The sequence below is a fragment of the Phlebotomus papatasi genome, chromosome 1, assembly GCF_024763615.1.
Source record: "Phlebotomus papatasi isolate M1 chromosome 1, Ppap_2.1, whole genome shotgun sequence".
Taxonomy (NCBI): domain Eukaryota; kingdom Metazoa; phylum Arthropoda; class Insecta; order Diptera; family Psychodidae; genus Phlebotomus; species Phlebotomus papatasi.
This window is the reverse complement of record NC_077222.1, coordinates 3,014,247-3,032,580: the sequence shown is the minus strand read 5'-3', so window position 1 is coordinate 3,032,580 and position 18,334 is coordinate 3,014,247. Positions and strand designations below refer to the sequence as shown.

General features: G+C 34.6%; 1 protein-coding gene across 3 annotated transcripts in view; it reads right to left on the bottom strand.

Moving 5' to 3' along the window:
• The window catches only part of LOC129799925 (zinc finger protein 1), a 200,297-nt gene that overhangs the window by 58,819 nt on the left and 123,144 nt on the right, over positions 1-18,334 (bottom strand). Inside the window, exon 1 of one of the 3 annotated variants that reach the window (XM_055844223.1) lies at positions 5,470-6,623. The exons of the other annotated variants lie outside the window; for them this stretch is intronic. Coding sequence (XP_055700198.1) covers positions 5,470-5,545 — 76 coding nt within the window. The 5' untranslated portion in view covers positions 5,546-6,623. Of the gene's footprint in view, positions 1-5,469; positions 6,624-18,334 lie in introns of those variants that run through there. 3 annotated transcript variants of the gene reach the window in all.

Sequence of the window (18,334 nt, the reverse complement as noted above, 5' to 3'; positions counted from 1 at the left end):
ACATCACAATAGCTCACAATTAATTTTAAACTGGTGAACAGGAAAAGAGAGCTGTATCAACCTGACCACAATGGATTTGGATGGATCCCCATTCTCCTCTTAAGAGTCATCACATCACCTCAAACTCGTCTCATCTCTAGCTCCAAATAATTGCACAATTTACTCTAAATTAAAAGACTTAGCATCCTTTTTGCTTTGGTGGCCTGGCATTTAGAAGACGCGGATGGTTGTGTGCCAGAAGAAGGGGATTTTATTAATAGAGAGATAAAAGGTGGTAAGTATGCGTTGTAGGCTCTATTCCTCAAAGAGTTTATATGAGGTAACAAATATAATAGTAAATTTGTCCGCAGTGCATTTGGAAGTTTATCCTTCTTGGTGGCTTTAATTGCACTTAATCGCTTAACATCAATTGTGATGAGAATAATGATGAGTCATTTGTAATTTTGTCGTCAGTATGTGTTGGGCTTTATTGCACGAATTGGGTGGATGATGTCATTTTAAAAGAGGCCCAAAGTGAGGCACACAATTGTGCAAAAGACCCAAAACTCATGCCATTTGTTACATATCTTTATGTTGCAATTTCGACATGCTGATGATCCAAAACGAGCTCAAACTCAAGAGGAAAGATCCAAGAAAGACGTTTTTTTTCCTCTCATTTTTTCTTTCTTATTTTGGAGGATATGTCACAAGTGTCTTATTTTTTCGAAGATATTTTTAGATTGTTTGGAGAATTTTTTTTTTGGTGTGAATACCAAAAGAAGACACATCTTTGCTAATTTTTTTTGTGTTTTTCAAAAACAAAAACGACCATCTCTCATTTACACTGAACACGCAACCAGAAACTCCAACCATTTTGGATTTCTCCTTGACATATCTCTCTTTTTTTTTATCTTCCACCAAAAGATCATTTTTTATTGGTCTGCAAGCCCCGAGCATCAAGTTATTCTTTCTTTCTTTCAAGACTCTCCAGCATTTATATACCTCAGCAAGATGGCGAGTATTTTTAGAGCATGTTACAACTCCAATGCCTTTATGGAAGTCAAAGTGGAAAAACGTGAATATTGTATCGAGGTGTGGGGTAACATTTTAGAGAGACTTCTCTCATCATCTGCCTTTTCCTCCTGGAGAACCATGACAATTTAATTTCCTCTGCAGGAGACACAAATCTCCATTTACAGTGACTCTTTTTAACTCTTGCACTAGACCTACATCTTAAACATTTATCCGATTATAGTAAATTTATTAATATCCCATATTTCAGGTGCAATAAAACTTTTCACTACATTTGAACTTCACAAATTACCGTCAGTGGCGCTAAAATCGCGATGAAAGGAGGAGCATGAAATTTTCTATGTAGGAGAAAATATTGTTCGGTATTTTTGCAATTTAGTACAAATTTTAGAAGCTATTGCCTCCGGGACACCTCTTAGATCGGTAAAATTTCATGAAATCAAAAGTCGCGTTCCTTTCCTTCTCAAAAGATTTGCATAAGTCTATCCTATTCTTTCGTACTCCAAATTGGACTGAACTAAATTTAATTTGGTGTGATATTCAAAAGAATAAGAAGAATCCGAAAGAGTGCGATAGACATATGCTAAACTTTTAAGAAAGAAAGAGATGTGGATTTCGATTTTATGAACTTTTCCTGATCTAAAAGGTGTGCTGGAGCCATATAGATCCAATTTAGATTTTACCTGAAGGCAAGAACGGTAAGTTCACGCTTTTTAACTTTTCAGGACGTATAAACTTTGCCTAAATTGTTGTTTAGAATTGGATATTAATGGGTCGGGCACACCTTTTAGATCAAGAAAATTTCATGAAGTCGAATTTCGAATCCCTTTCTTTTTCACATGTTTTGCACATGCCTATCTCATTCTCTCGCACTCTTCTTCTTCTCTTAAACATCACTCAAAATTCAATTTAGCTCAATCGAATTTGGTATGCGAAAGAATGAGATAGTCATATGCAAAACATGTGAGAAATAAAGGGTTTCGAATTTCGAGTTCATGAAATTTTCCTGATCTAAAAGATGTGGCAAAGGCATAACGTTCTGCTGTCTAATTTAGCCTAGGTTCGTCTAATTAAATAAATGTTATAATTTTATTTCTCATCAAAAACCACGAATAAATAGTATTTTTAACAAAATATTTTCCGATTTCAACTTGAATTGAGAGAAAACATTGAGAAAAGCTTAATAAGTGACATTAAATTCGTGTATTAAATGCAATAACATAGTGTCAGAATAGGTGTTAAACTTACGCATTTGGTTTAATAAATCTTGGGCTTAATTTTAAGCAATAAAACTGTATTCAGTAGAGGTATTCTGTAACCGTATGGCATTGTCTTATGGCTAATTTAGAATTTTTATGAGGTAAATTTGGAAAAAACTGCTCGAAAATACGATTCATTGAAATTACTGTGAGTTTAATTTAATGTAATCCTGCTCCCGAATTTACCAACAAAATTTGTGATATCATTACAAAATTCCCTTACAGGACTATTACTATGTCTAAGTATTTGCTACAGGTGAAAAAGTAAATATAAAATATCGTTTCTGTCAGAATGATTTGTAACGAATTTTTATTTATAAAATTAATAGAGAAATAAATAATTTTTAATATGTTTCAGGAGTATCTTAGGATTTTAATAAAATCTTTTAGAGATTTTTAATGGAGTTCTTGGACTTTAGGGAGAAATAGGACACCTTTGCATTAGAGTAGATTTAAAATTGAGCATTTTCCCTGTTTTATAAAGAATTGGACTATTATTGGAAGAGAAAAAAGTCCAATTTCAAAGCTACCCCAATTCAAAGGTGCCCCACTTCCCCCTGTAGAGGATCACCGCACAAATTTAGCAAGAGAAATAGTTCCTATTTTACAACCCTTATTTTCGAGAATGTCAAGAGAATTGTGGTTATAAATGAACATTCACAGGGCTTATTATGACACAAATTTGGCTGAATGTGTTTTTCAGGAGCCCATCACGTCTAATTGAAAGTGAAGCTATTTTTCATTTCTCCTTGTAAAAATTTTGCAGATATTGCACCGCGACTTAAACAAATTTGCTCATACTTTTTGTATTATTTCGGCGAACATGATGAAATATATATTTTTAAAAAGATTTTAATGCATAATTTCGAAATATATCAAACTGATAAGTCGATTCTCTTTAGGAAAAAGCTTGCCATTAGTCGTCAGTGACTCAAAAATGAGTGTCGAGAGGCCCCTTGTATTTTCTAAATTAACTAACTCTTCTGTGATTTATTTTAACAAATAGAAATTTTTAACTTAAAAATGCTTTAGAATAGGTGTATTTTCAAAGCTTACTGTTACACACAGTGTTCACAGTAACACACGAAATGTTTGGTATTACATATTTATAGGAAATGTTTAGATAATGTGCCAACCCAACAGGGAATCTTTAGTTTACTTGTTAAAACCTAAATTTCATAGATATACGATTAAAGAAATAACAATTTAAGCAAGTGAATAAATATCTTTGATTTGGTAAAGTGGTGTTTAACTCTTTCCAGTCCCTGACAGTATCTAGTGAATTAATTTCGCGAATTATTGATAAAAAAGTATTTTAGTTCAGGAATTATTAGGACACAAGAATTAGATTTTTATCGATTCTAAATAGTCCAATAAAATTGTTTTCTTAGAGTATCTCATATTTTCCTTTGGGTACCAAGTATCCTATGGAAGCAAAAGAGTTAAAGTTGATTTACTAAAACGTGAATTAAATAAATTTCACTGGACTTGATGTAGAAAATCGCAAGCAATAAACGTAAACTAAAAAAATTAAAAAAAAACTTGAATTAAATGAACAAAAAAGATTGTAATACGGGTTTCAGGCTGAAGGTATAGCCCAGTTGCTCAAGGTCTCTAATTCGACGACTCAGAATATAAGTCGAACAACTCGATTTTGTACAAAAATTATTTTATTCGCTTTTTGGTTACTTCTTTATACTCTCTACCTTCTCTTTGAATATTATATAATATTATAAAGATTTTAAATCTAAAAGATCCTGTGCTCTGCATGTAAAATCTCAACTGCAAATCACTCTCCTGTAAAATTTGCCCACTGCGAGTTATTCGATTCTTATTCTAAGCGATCGAAATTAGTAATTGTAAGTAATTTTACTAAAATATTGCTTGATTATAAATTCTAAATATTAAGCCATATGACTAAAGTTTAAGATTGAGGACTGTTTAATACAAAAAAAAGTAAATTAAGGAGAGTTTAGACCAAAACACTGTATTAAGGGCACTAAGAAAAGCACCTCAAATTCGAATCCAAGTGGATTAAAAGTAACAGTTTCTTCTGATAATTATTAAGCGTTTATCAATTAAATTTAGATGTATTTTCCAGGTTAATTGTAATGTTTGTTTATATACTTTTCAGAACATGTCAATCTCACTTAATAACCGTAATTGCGCCAAAATCGCGATGACAATCTCGTTTAAATCAACTGAAAACTGCATTTTTTAATTGTTTTTAAAACTGTTTTAAGCTGTTACATTGTTAGTTGAAAATGGCTAATAGCCGATCCACAATCAATCCTTTTATCTATTTCTTATATCTCGTTAAGCATATCTAGCTTGTAATTCCCTATTCTAGTTCGAATTTCAGGTGATGTAAATCGAATTTCGTTTCTCTCTGAACTGTTTTTCAGATGTAGGGTGAAAGGAACACCTATTGACACTTTAAGAACTCGTGTCAGGGTTTATTGATACCCTACTCAGTACTATTTGGGATACGAAATTTCCACACTTGTCCTTATCGACAAACGTAGATTAATGAAGAACTGCTATATTACTTACATTTAATTAGATACACACAGAAAAATGGAAAATTCTTAAACAGAAACACCCAGGAATTTAATTTCAAATCCCATCCAATGAATGCCAATGCCGTAATTCTAAATCCTTGATCATTTAGTTTTAATCGTAATTTGCAAATCTCAAGACATTTTTCATTTTCCAGCCAATGCTGAACTTAAGTTCCCGATCTCTTAATTTGAAAGAGCTAGGGATTCTAGCTCATTTCTTTCGCTCAGAGCTTCTAAACTTAAACGGCTCGGGGATTCACGTCCAATTTAAGTTCCCAGGATCTTATATATTCTTAAATTTAGAGTTAAAATTTTTTTGTGTGTACTTTAAATAAATTTTAAGATTTTGACAAGAGTGTCAATAGGGGTTCCCTGTCGAAAAAGTGTTCATTCGACTCTAATACGTCAAATTTGTTAAAGCCCAGAATGTAAATGTACAATAATTTTACTAAATTTGTAGTAGACCTTTTCAGAACATGTGAATTTCACGTAATCACCGTAAGTGGCACTAAATTCGCGACAGTAATTTGTAATCACGTGTAGCTTATGCTTTTTGTGGTCGAAAGGGTTGCAACATTACCCAAGAATAATTTAGTTAATTGGAAAATTAATAAAAATAATTAAATAGTTCAACATACACTGCAATGCAAATGGACTCGATGATGGCATTATCTTGTCTTCGGAGGCAAAACGTGGAACTAGGCAAGACAACATTTGAAATCCTTTGTTGTAATGCACAATGTAACAATCACCGTGAGCACTGCCACATAAATTCGATGGGAATGTCCCTCAAACTCTGGTGATTTTTTTTCTTTGGTAAATATTGGCAGCTAAATCACTTGGACTTGTTGGATATCATGTGATCCATCTCACCGACTATTTTCCAATTTTTTGGGAAATTTTCCTTCGTTGACTAATAAATTTGCGCACAAATTTGGCTTTGTTCTTGTATTCACATTCAAATATCTCAAGTCATCAATTTCTTGTATTGTGTCACAAAAGAGTTCACTTCTTGTTAATATTCTTAATCACAAATCTTCGTTGTTAATTCGATGCTTTGATTATTCTTGGACACAATTTCTTCACCAACTTTTCTTTTTGTCAATAATCACATTGCAAAAATCTTTATTTAAAGCAAAGAACTACCCTCTCTTAAATAAATTGTCTTAAGTGAGGGGCATAAAAGAAATGCATTGAATTCACGTTGAAATAAAACTCTTTTTGCTTTTGATTTTCCCGTTGAAAATCACGCGGAAAACTCCATAACACATTGGATTAAATTCACACGTAAAGTAGAAAAATTGTCTGACCAAAATTATTTCTGTTTATTTATTTATTTATTTATTTTTTGCGAATGTACTTCTTCACTTTGGCCTTTTTTTAGTTTAAAAATTATATAGTTTTGAGTATATCCGGGAGGATAATAGAAAAATAACGTGTTAACGCCGCGACGTTTGAGTCGCTACTATTTGAAAATACCGAAAACCGTTTGGGAAAGGTACGAAACGCAATATTTTCTCGGGCATTTTCATCACACTCACTTCTCTTTTGTAGCACACAATTGAATCTCTCTATAGGGTGACTTCCCACATATATTTCTACACATTTTCTCTCTCCTACTCTCTCACAATTTCACAAAGATTATGTGGGCATATCTTCTGCCTCTCTCCATGGAATTATTCCCTGGTCTGAACATAGGATATTCACCACAGAATCTCTCTCACAGCCTCTCTCTCTTACAATCGTGCTAACTGATCCCCCTTAATTCGACCCTGGCACCTCTAAGGCGATTGGACGGAGAATGAGATTTACGGTGGATGCTGCACTGAGAGATTCTACCAGTAGATTCTCATCAACAGGAGAGAATTTGGAGGAGAGTACACAGGGTGGTACTGCGCAGGTGCAGGTGCTATCTCTCAAGAAACAGAAACCCCACCAAAAGCCCAAAATTCACCACAAAAATCCCCAATGGACCTTTCCCATTTGCACGATCTCATTTTATTCTTTCCACCCCCCAAAACACACATTCTTGGGGAAACTCGGAAAATTCTCCCCTGAATCTCTGTCCCAATAAAAAAAACCACCTTGATTCACCCAAAACAAAAAAAAACCTGCAACAATTGAAATAATCAAACAAGAAAGAGAAAATTGACCTAAAATAAACCCATCTCGATAGACCAATTCCCCAATCGTCCAGAAAGAGATACCAGCATCAATTCCACATTGACAATAACACCAAAATTTGATTCCAAACCATACCTCGATGAAACAAAAGAGTTGTGCAGAGATGTAAAAATTTATTAAGAGGTTTCAGCTTTCAGCTGGACTTTGAACTGATGAGGACTTTAAATTGTTTACAGTCACCTTTTTATCATTTGTGTTCACTTTAAATAACAAATACCCAAGGAGAAAGCAATAAATAAACCACGTAATATGCACAGAAAAACTGATAAGATAGTATTTAGTGTTGGTCATCCAGCAAAATGTGCGGAATATTGTAATTTTATTCACAGTAGTGCAAATTGGTGCAAAATAATCATCTTTTCTTAGTCACCTCGAGATTTTCCTTTCTAATATCACCATGCTTTTCTTTTGGTTTTTAAACCCAGGCACATCAATAGGGCCACAGATGAATATCCAATTTGTTTGGGGTATAGAATGGCAAAGAGGAAGCCAGGAATGAACAAAGGGACACCTTTCAATCCTCTACTTTTGTTGCACCCTATCCCCTAAAACCATCTCTCCCTTGATTAATCTGAGATTAGGCATGCGGAATATCATGAAATATTCCTGGTACACTGCAAGGTCTGCAAGAAAAGAGCTATGGCATTCCTTGAAAGTTTGTTAAAGGGACATAAGGTAAAGTACCCTCTAGTCGGCCGGTTCCTCAACTCGGCCAGTTGAATTATTTAACCAATTTTTTAACGTTTTATAGTCAATTTCTATGAAATTTTCACTGATTTACGTTACCCCTTATAATGTTAAATCGGTAAGACCATATTATAACAAATCTAAGTAAATTGTATAAATAGTCGCACTGGCCGAGTTGAGAAACCGGTCGACTACAGGGTACTTTACCTTACATCAACCTGCGTAAGTTTACGAAGTACTCCCACCGTTCCGTAAAGTCCAGTTTAAACATGGTTAGGGGAGACCGTGGATGTTTGGGACACTTTTTCACGTTTAGACTATAGGATACTTATGTGTATTGACTTTATAAAAACAATTGAATTTTCTTGGATAAGATAAAACATTTAACTTGTCACTTTGTCCCAAACCTCCCCGACTTGGGGCAGTATGGGACGCAAAAGGGGATGTTTGGGACGCGTTTTTTCTCGCATAATTTGTATTACTGGAACACGTTAATTAATTTTAAATACCAGATTAAAAATATTTCTGATAGAAATAAAAATGTTTCATCTTTTATTTACACTTAGAAATTAATATCAATTTTATTTATACTGTAGAGTCATTTATTGTTGATGAATTATTTAAAGTATTTTCTTCTTATTTTCCATCTACCTTTCTTTTCTTTTTTTTTATTCTAAATATTGCAATCATGATTATCAAATTCCTCAGGCGAGTAGATTTTCTTGCAACTCTTAGTTTTGAACTCATTGATGGATTCCTGTTTGATTTTACGACAACTGCATTGTACCTCTTTTCTCATTATTTCTCTAAATTATCTCTCGCCTTGCCTTTTCTGGAGAACTTGTTCGAGAAATATTCGAAAAAAATGGTTTTTAACTAGATTGGGCAAAGATCGAATATCCTCTGAGAAGGAATTATTGATTCCCAAGACATTGGTGGTTTAATTGTCCCTGTAGTTAGAGAAATCTGTTCCACTGGTAAACTTTGCACAAGAGGAGGGAGATTTTCAGTAGAAACTGGGCATTACTCTTCATTTTGACAATTCTTCTTCTTCAAGAAGAAGAAATTTTGACAATAAACAATTGCATACCACCTAAAATCTTGTCGAAAATCAACGTCCCATTCATCCCCTTTCAGGTGTCCCAAACATCCCCGCGGGTAGTTTTGGCATTTAAAACCTTTATGTAAAAACAAGAGCGTATAATCTCTGAAACTTTTATAAAAATATGTTCCCAGATTATACTGCTACCTAATAAAATAAAAAAGTTTTGATTATATATCGCTGATATAAAATACAAAGAGGAAAACTGAGTCGTCAAAATATACGATTTTTATCAATTTTTTAAAAAGTATTCATAGAATTAAAACAATGAAACTGAGGATATCCATTTTTTAGTCAAGATACATCTTAATATTGCCTACGATTGAGTAGTGGTTAAATCCCATTTATTTCAAAAATTAATGAAATAATCGCTTTGTCCCACACTACCCCTCTCCTAAACCTTCCCGGTCTCCCCTATTACTTTTTTACAAACTACCTAAGCGCCCCAGAAATTTCTAATTAGCGCAGTTTTATAGGAAATTTACTATTCTATAACTTTGTGAAAGACATTTTTGTCTATTTTGTAAGGAATTACGTTTATCGAGCCATTTTCTATAAGGTAATTTTGTGACTATTCTCAATAATGCTGGGGCAAATAGTAACAGGCATGGGGTATTATTACGTTTTCTTTTGCCTTTAATGGGCTTCCGTAAATTAAAAAAAAAAACCTAGATGAGATATTTTTATAGGAAATTTATTCCTCTACACCTTTGTAAAACATCGTTTTCTTTACCTGAACAAGAAAAACGCTTTTCAAGCCATTTTAGAAAAAAAAACCACACACACTAGATTGCAAATCATTTGATCAATGCCAATAACAAGCCGTGACACAGGGCATTGACGTTTCTTTTCGCCGTGAGACACCAGAAATTGCTTCGGGTTTTCTTACTTTTTGCTCCATACCTTTTTGTTACTTTTTACCCCAAGTGGTCGTTTTTAATAAAAAGATTTCTGGAGAAAAGAATCTTTATAAAATTCTAAGATTGTGGCTTCGTATTCAAAGAATCCAAATCATTTAGGAAATAATTACCAGTGCATCAATTTTGGAAAATAGGTAGGTAATAACTGATATCTTCTGAAAGGAAAATATTCCAAAAATAAGGCTAAATCGATATTTTTTATTTTCTAAATTCCTTCTGAATTCCTCGAATTCTACGAAATTTATGATATTGAAGAAGGTCTATGGAGGCTATCTATGGAAAAAAATTCAAGCCACTATTTTATTTATCTTGGAAGATATTAAATTTTGAAATTTTCGATTTGTGACTTTTTGTCCCGTCTTCCCTACTCTTCGTGGTTTTTTTCTCTTTGACTCTTTTCTTTTTCTTCTGTAAAGTTTTTTGGGAGGAGACCACAAGTAAAGACAGGGGCCACAGGTAATGTCGCCACCCTACATCGAAAAATCAGAAAAATATATTCAGAAAACAGACTTTCTGAATTCTGATAGATTAATTCAATCAAACGATAAGTACAGCGCTTCTGGTGTAGGTTTTACTTTACGTTTACGTTTTAAGTTCTACAAAAATGTTCATCACTTTAAGACCTTTAACCTTCCCTCTATGAAGAATAAAATTAATTCAATTTTTTAAAATTTAAAGGCATGTTCAATTAAATATCAAAACCTGTAAAAAAACGGTTTTGCCTAATTACAGGCTCAAAAAGGAAATTTATAATAAAAGGGTTAGATTTTAAGGACATTTGGTGAATAATCTGAATATGCACACCGAAAATAGGTAATACCTCGAAATTTTCAATCTTCTGACCTTTGCATTGACTGCAAGGCGAAATGTTTCGGAAAATTTAACACCCCATTCACCAATGCAACCCCCTTTATTTTCGACGTACATTTTTGCGAGGTAAAAAAGCCTCATGCTCAAACTAGACCACCGTGTGTCGATTTAAAATTTAAATGCCATTTGTTCAATTGTTCATCCAGTTGGATTAAAGCCCTCACCGAAAGGGACGCAGAGTGTGATGGTCTCGAGGGGATGCTGAGGTGAGAGTGAATCAGAGACCATCCAGGAGAGGGATTCGATATGGCAAGGTGCAGTTGTGGCGGGATTTTTCACGAAGGGTCCACACAGATGAAGGGTGAGTCGCGTGGCAAATACAGCTGATCCCGCAAGCTTTTGGAGGGTGAAAGAGCTGAGAGAAATGGCCAGGAGAGGAACAAAAGAATGGCATCCTAATGATTGCTTTTCCACGGAGGGCTATTGCACCTCAATCCATGTGAAAACTGTTAGCTGCCGCAGGCCTTTTTTCCTCTTTTTTTCTCTCTCTTCCTTGAAAATCCAGGGGAAATATCTAACGTGCAGAGGGGTTGGGAATCAGCATCAATTGCACGACAATCGACTCTCACCTCAATGTACCCTGAATTCTCTATATGCACAATTTATCCCTCCTGGTAGACGCATATGGTGCAGAGATTTTCTCTGTGAGTACGTTAAAACACATTCAATGCACATGTCCCACAAATTTTCTACAAGCTCAATTGCTTTTTGAAAAAAAAAATGTCTATTCATTCACAAAAATTCATGTGAGATTTTCCCAGGAGTCTCCATCAACATCCTGGCAAATTTTTACAACATTACCTTTCACGTGGAAGTAATAAAAATTGACGCCATGGCGTTTTGTACTTGAGGAGGATCTTCTATTTTGAAAGCTATAATTGGATTTCTTAGGTAAAAGGTAAAATTAGACATCTTACACCTTCTTCCCTTCCTCAAAGTGTATTTATGGCCCTGAGAGGGCCACACTTTTCTTACAATCTTTCACACACCCAGAAGATCTTTTGTGGTGAAGAAATTCGTTGCAAACATTTGTTGGCCATATGTTGAAAATACAAAGAGCAAGACCTCACTGGAACTCCAGGAGTAGGAGAGACAAAAAAGGTACCAGGTACACAAATTGCCTCAAGAGACACCCCTCAAGAAGCTATCCTTCCAATAGGATTAGACAGACTAACTCACACTTACAGCAGGAAACCAAGGGGCTAATATCTAAAACTGGAAGATCACACAGAAAATAGGACGTAGCTCTGGCTTGATTAGACCGAAGCCTAGGTTCGATTATCTAGATTCGATACTTAATCTGTGTCCACTTGTAAAACCAAAAAGATTATTCATGAGTCATTAAATTTTTGGATCATAAACACCTGAAATATTAAAAATTACCCTCTTTTTCGGTTCAAAATCAACCCTAAAAGGCTTATTTTAAACCTTTGAGGGTATGAAGTTTGTTCCACTTTTTTTTTAATCGTTTACGGTTAACCTTTTAGGTCAAAATCCTGAAACCCAAAATCCCGAAAACCAAAATTCCGATAGTCAAAATCCCGGATTCTTAAATGTGTCATAGCTACTCCCACAATTGCACCCGCGCTTGCTGGAAGCAAAGGGAAATTTTCTGTGTCTTGGGAAATTATTCTACACATCATCATCCAAATAATTTTATCCCTTTCAGGATTTTGAACATTCGGTATTTTGGTTTTCGGGATTTTGACCCTTTCGGAATTTTGGCGTTCGGGATTTTGGTCCTTTACTAATTTTAAATTTTGGCGTTCGGGATCTTGGCTTTTGAGATTTTGGATTTCGGGATTTTGGCCCTTTCGGGATTTTGGCCCTTTCAGAATTTTAGCGTTCGGGATTTTGGCTTTCGGGATTTTGGTTTTCGGGATTTTAGCTTTCGGGATTTTGGCTTTCGGGATTTTGGCTCTTTTGGAATTTTGGCTCTTGGGATTTCGGGCTTTCGGGATTTTGGCTTTTGGGATTTGGCTACGTCCGCTCGACGTTTCAAACGAATTCTGAAAACTGATGTCACACTGTTTGTCCGTCTGTACGTCTGTGCATCTGCCAGTTTGTCCGTCTGTGCGTCTTTCCGTCTAGCCATTACCACGCCTAGAGCCCAAACGATTAGAGATAGAGACTTGGAACTTTCGGAGGATCGCCCGCTCCAAAAGTTCGCTCTTGGACCTTTAAAATATCCCTCTCTTTTCCCATCACCACTTTCTCCACCAAAAGCCTTGTTTTTTTGGAATTTCTCGAAAACAGGTCGTGTGACTTTTCTAATTTTTGGATATGTTTTAGAGATTACCAGGGGGACATTTCGTCCTTAAACAAAAATACCATTGAATCAATCCTAATAACAGTTTTTCAAGGTCAAAGGTTAAAAAGGCTCTAAGGAGTTTATTTATCGACCGATTGGTATCATGTTTAGGTGTTCTGGAACGGTCCTAGAATTCTTGGCAAGCCTGAACCGATTTGAATTGGTTATAAATCGGTAGTGAACCGATTCATAACCGATAACTAATTTTTATAATGATTTTCGTTAATGAAATAGTTTTTAATGGCTCTGGCACGGCTTTTAGATCAATAAAATTTCAAAAAGTAAAAACTTATTTCTCTCTATTTTTCAAAAGCTTTGCATAAATCTATCCCACTCTTTCGTTCTCAAAACTGGACTGAACTAATTTTAATTTGGTGTGATGTTCAAAAGAAGAAGAAGAGTGCGAAAGAGTAGAATAGACATATGCAAATTTTTTAAGAAGGAAAGGTATGTGAATTTTGACCTTATGAAATGTGAAAACACGGGATTTCGACCTTTTAGCTTCTAATCCTTTATTCCTCGTCAACGTTACGGAGCTTTATGGATCCTTGTTCAGGTATGAAAAAAGAATGGTGGGAAAAGGGTATCAGGGAAATGATTCACTACTACTTTTTCACAAATAGACGTAGAGGACATTACCATGGTCAGTTTGGGCATCCCAATAAAGGAGGAAGAATAAAGGAGGAGAAACTGAAATGTCGAAATCCTGTGTTTCCACTTCTTGATAACTAATTTTTATCTGAAAATCAATTCTTTTGCATTTACAGTAGACTCTCTCTCAATCGGGCCGGAGCAAAATGTCATCGAAATTATCGAGAGATTTCGGCATCAAAATCATTGTAAATAATATAAGCTAAAATATTAATATAATAACCGATTGAGCGAGAGTCTACTGTACAATTATTTAGGAGGATCTTTTGAGTGATTTATGAATCGGTTCAAATCGGTTGAGAACCAGTAAACGGTAAATGATGCGGAAGTACTTTTGAGGGATAGCATCTAAGTCATAAGTTCGAGTATTTTGCAAAGCCTAGGATCTAGGACGTTTTGTCATCCCTTTTTAATTTTTATTTTGCGCTAATTTTTATGTAAATTCACAAAAGAACTAGCGTTCATTTTAAATTTTAGGAGGATATATCTTAGTAAAACCGAAAGTGCCACAATCGGAAGAACCTACATATCCAATACTGCTTTTGGAAAATGCCTTTAATTGCACACTTCTCATTAAAATAGAGAAAAATAGTCTTCCGCAAAGTTGTAGATCGGTAAATTTGCTATTATAATGTGCTAATTAGAATTAGTTCGTGAAAAGCTATCGTGTCGAATATGGTAAAGCTGGCCAGTTAATAGTTCTTATTTTTAAGAAGTTCAATAATGCAATTCAGGTTCAGAAAAATTGGAAATCTTGTTGGCAGTTAGAATATATTACTGAACGCAAATCTGGAGTATCATATTTGGTCCACTATCTTTCCGAACAGAAGTAGATCTTGAAAAATTCGAAAATCTATTTGAAAATCCAAAAAAGAGACAGGCTGAGATACATCCTGTTCGAATTTCGAAGTGAACAAGTGTTAAAATGTAACGGTCTTCATATTGTTGTGAGGAATAACACAGAACAACGACGCTTACGGTTCTTGTCCCATTACTTAATCACTCCATAATCACTGAGTAACTCTTTTGCGAGCTTTTTAGTGTGATATTGAAATTGTTGATTGATATTGATTGTGATATTTTTAGTGTGATATAGTGTGATATTCGAAATTGAATTTGAATTCTTCGATCATCAACGATTTTTTGTGCAATTAAAGTTCCATTTACCTTTTATCCAAGACACTATTGGAGAATCAAAATCTACTTGTGTTTAGGCTCTATGGTATACAAGAACTTTGCAAACTTTGAAAAATTAATTTTCAGGAAAGCGCAATTGATTCTCTGTGAGGACAAGAAGGTTATTAATTGCCAATAGTTGTCTTCTGGGTGTTATCAATAGATATTATCCCCTTTACCGGAACCCTCAAACGCATTCTCTCACATTTGAACAAACAACCTAAAATACCCATCAATTTATTGCATCCTTCGGGAATTCTCAATGATTTTTTTCCTTCTTTTAGAGCCTTTGTGTTCGAAAAAAGCCACAAGAAGTGTTGCAAATATCATTACCGGAAGGAAATTTCGTTATTTACACATTCATAGAAGATATTTCACACTCTGGCTGGAAAATCACAAACACCAAATTCACCATCAGCCCAGAAAACTCTTGGGATTTTCAAGGAGGGTGAGGGATGTTGGTGAAAAAAAATTGGAATTGATCGAGCTTGAAATCGTATTGGAAAACACAATCAACAGGTTGCCTCACACACTCAACTTTAGTGTGTCGCTTCCGTCCCCAAACTCAATCCCACATCCCCCCGCCCCCTTTCAAAAAGCACCCTCATAAATGGGGGGAAAAGCGCGGCAAAGAGTTCAGTCAGCGTGCTAAATTCACACACAAGTGCTACAATTTGGAAAACATGTGGAAAAGGTGATGGAAATTCTTCCTCTTTTCGCGATTCCCAGACTACCATACGAACGTTTCCCGCACCCCTTTTATGCGTGGGGGCTTTTGGTGAGAAGAAAGAAAATCATACCCCCTAAACATTTTGAGAAAAACCACATCATACATTTCCCCGCAGATATATGTGGAAAAACATTTGAGGCTATTCATGAGTGTGTTTGTGGTTTCTCTCTGCCTATTTGAGAACATATCTTTTATTGTTGTTTATCCTTCGTTTTTGGAGGAACATTGGCAATTTTTGAAGGATATTCCCCAAAGGGTTTGTCATCCGGAAGGATTGATGATAAATTTCAAAGGTATTGAATCCAAAATTTGAGTTTAATTCAATTAAACTTAAAATATGGCGCACTTTCGAAGAGAAAAGTTGAATCCAATGGCTTATTCCTTAATTGAAAATTTTCATTTACCTGCTCAATACTGAGATAAATCTTTAATACAGACCTGTGCTCGTTAAAAGTCGTGTAATATCGGAAATTTTGTGTTGATAATTTTAATGGAAATCACGGTGCCATGATAAATATTTTTGCACCAAAAAGGCATAACAGAAATAAAAACTCATATAGAAAGAAATTGTCTTCTTGATATCTTTGTTGGAAGACGGATAGCTGTTCGCTACACATCCTTTTACTTGAATCTTGCAGAAATACAAAGAAATTAATTGCAAATATCACTTCAAATGGAAAGTTCTTAAATCGCGCGAAATTCAACTGTGAGAGAGAGATAGAGACACAATTAATTCAATTGACAAACGTCTGGCGGCACTGTGGTTGCAAAAAATTTCTGAAATGCGACAAAATATTTTCTTCTCTATTTTATCCATATTAGCAGGTCGTGTCCCTTCTTGTGATATGTACTTTTGCATTCCTTATTAACCAAAATAGTGTTGTACAAAAGGATTTTTCTCATACTTATCCTGAATTCTGGGACAGCTCAAAAGAATATGAGTCTTCCAGCTCAAAATTTCATCTCAATGTTTTTGTTGTAATTCCGACAATTATTCACAATTAACTCAAATAACTGTATTCAACTAAATTATTAAAAAGATTCTTTTGTAAAAATGACTTAACTCTAAGGAATTAAACAATTTTCACATTAAAAAACCTCTCATTTTCTCTACGTGAATTTTCGCGGCATTTCGAAGAATGCCAACAGGCACTACCAAATTCTCTTCAGCTTTTCTTTTAGCTCAGGTCTGCTTTAATACCTGCGGCACACATTAAACTTGAAAAGTCAAAAGTATGAGTAAACGTAGGGTAATACAGGCTTCAGACCTAAGGCTTAGCAATATGGCTTAACTGCTTAAAAATCTTATCAGTCTAGATTTTTTTGGAATAATGTAACTTAAAATTAAATTATTAAGAGCAAATGATCTACTCGATTTTTAAGTCCAGTAAAATTGGTTGTTATTTAGGATATTGAAACTTTCAGGAACTGTGCTAAACTTTGAGTCTGAAGACCGCTTTAGTCAAATGGTTAAACTTCTTTAATTGGTTGTTGGTCAAGGGTTTTGGGAAAATCTTGATTTAGGATTAAATATTGAATAAAATTTTCAAAAACCAGAAAAAGTGATTGTTATTTAGGATTTTTCCTTCAGGAACTTTAGCCTGAAGACCACTTAAGATTTAGAAAGGCACATACACGGACCGCGGTGTCCGATTTTGAGCACTGTCCGACTTTTAGCAAATAACGTTATGCATTAATTCAAAAATTAATCTATAAATTAAAATTTCTTATTTATTTCTATGAAAGCCCCCTAAAGGAATTGTATAACATTTACAATTTACACACACTTCGCACTTCGCACCCTATAATAATTGAGAGAGCAGTGTAAAATGTGAAAATTGTATGTCTTACAATTAAGTGCAAATACAGCACCAAGTTATAGCAATAATTGGTGTATCACCGCTTTTATGACTCTTCATCCAATCCCACATTTCGCGGAAAATAAGAGTGTGACAACAACGAACAATGGGCGGTTAATTTAAAGCTTGGGTTTTGCGGTGTACTTCTGTCGAATTTCCGGGGGGAGAGAGAGTGAGATTTCTTCAAAGGGAAAAGCATCATGTCTGGAAGGAAGTTGTGAATCACATTCACAAGAGATTACACTGTTCCAACTGATACGTCTTTACTGAGCGAAAGACTTTTATAAGAAAAAGATGTTGAAATAAGTGTTGGAACAACCCCTGATATTACTTAATTACAGAAGAAATACCAATTGAATACCAAGGCATGTTTCTATGTTTTTCAGGTGCAACTGACACTGATTTTTCATCCTTGATCCATGTTAAATGTTTTTCTACGAATACCAGTGGTAGAAACGAATCCCAAGAACAATAAAAAGATTAAGTGGTACTCGCTCTACAACTGTCAGGATTTCTTGTGATAGTAAAGGTGTTCGTAATTGCACTCAGTGAGCATCATTACACTTAATTCCGAGGGACATCATAATAAAAATCTCATTTTTTTTGCAAAGAATATCAATGGAGAGATGTGGTATTCATATTCCACCAATGGTATTTCTTGAGAAATCTAAATTATATTTCGGAAAGCTAGTAGAATATATACTAATGGAATACCAAGGACAATTGTCACTGATATTTCATAGGTAATTGATCAAAAATTTTCTGTAAAATAAGTAAAAAGTATTTCTGAGAATAATTAATTGAATACCAATTGAAATTTCACTGACATTTCTTTGATTATCGATAACAAACTCCCGGGAATGGTATGGGATATATCTCAGAAAATACCAATGCACTACCAAGGAAAATTTCCACTACCGTTCCTTAGATAACCTATAAAAAACTTTGGAAAAACGAATTGAACGTGTTTCGAGGAATACCAATCGAATACCAAACACAATTTCGAGTAGCAT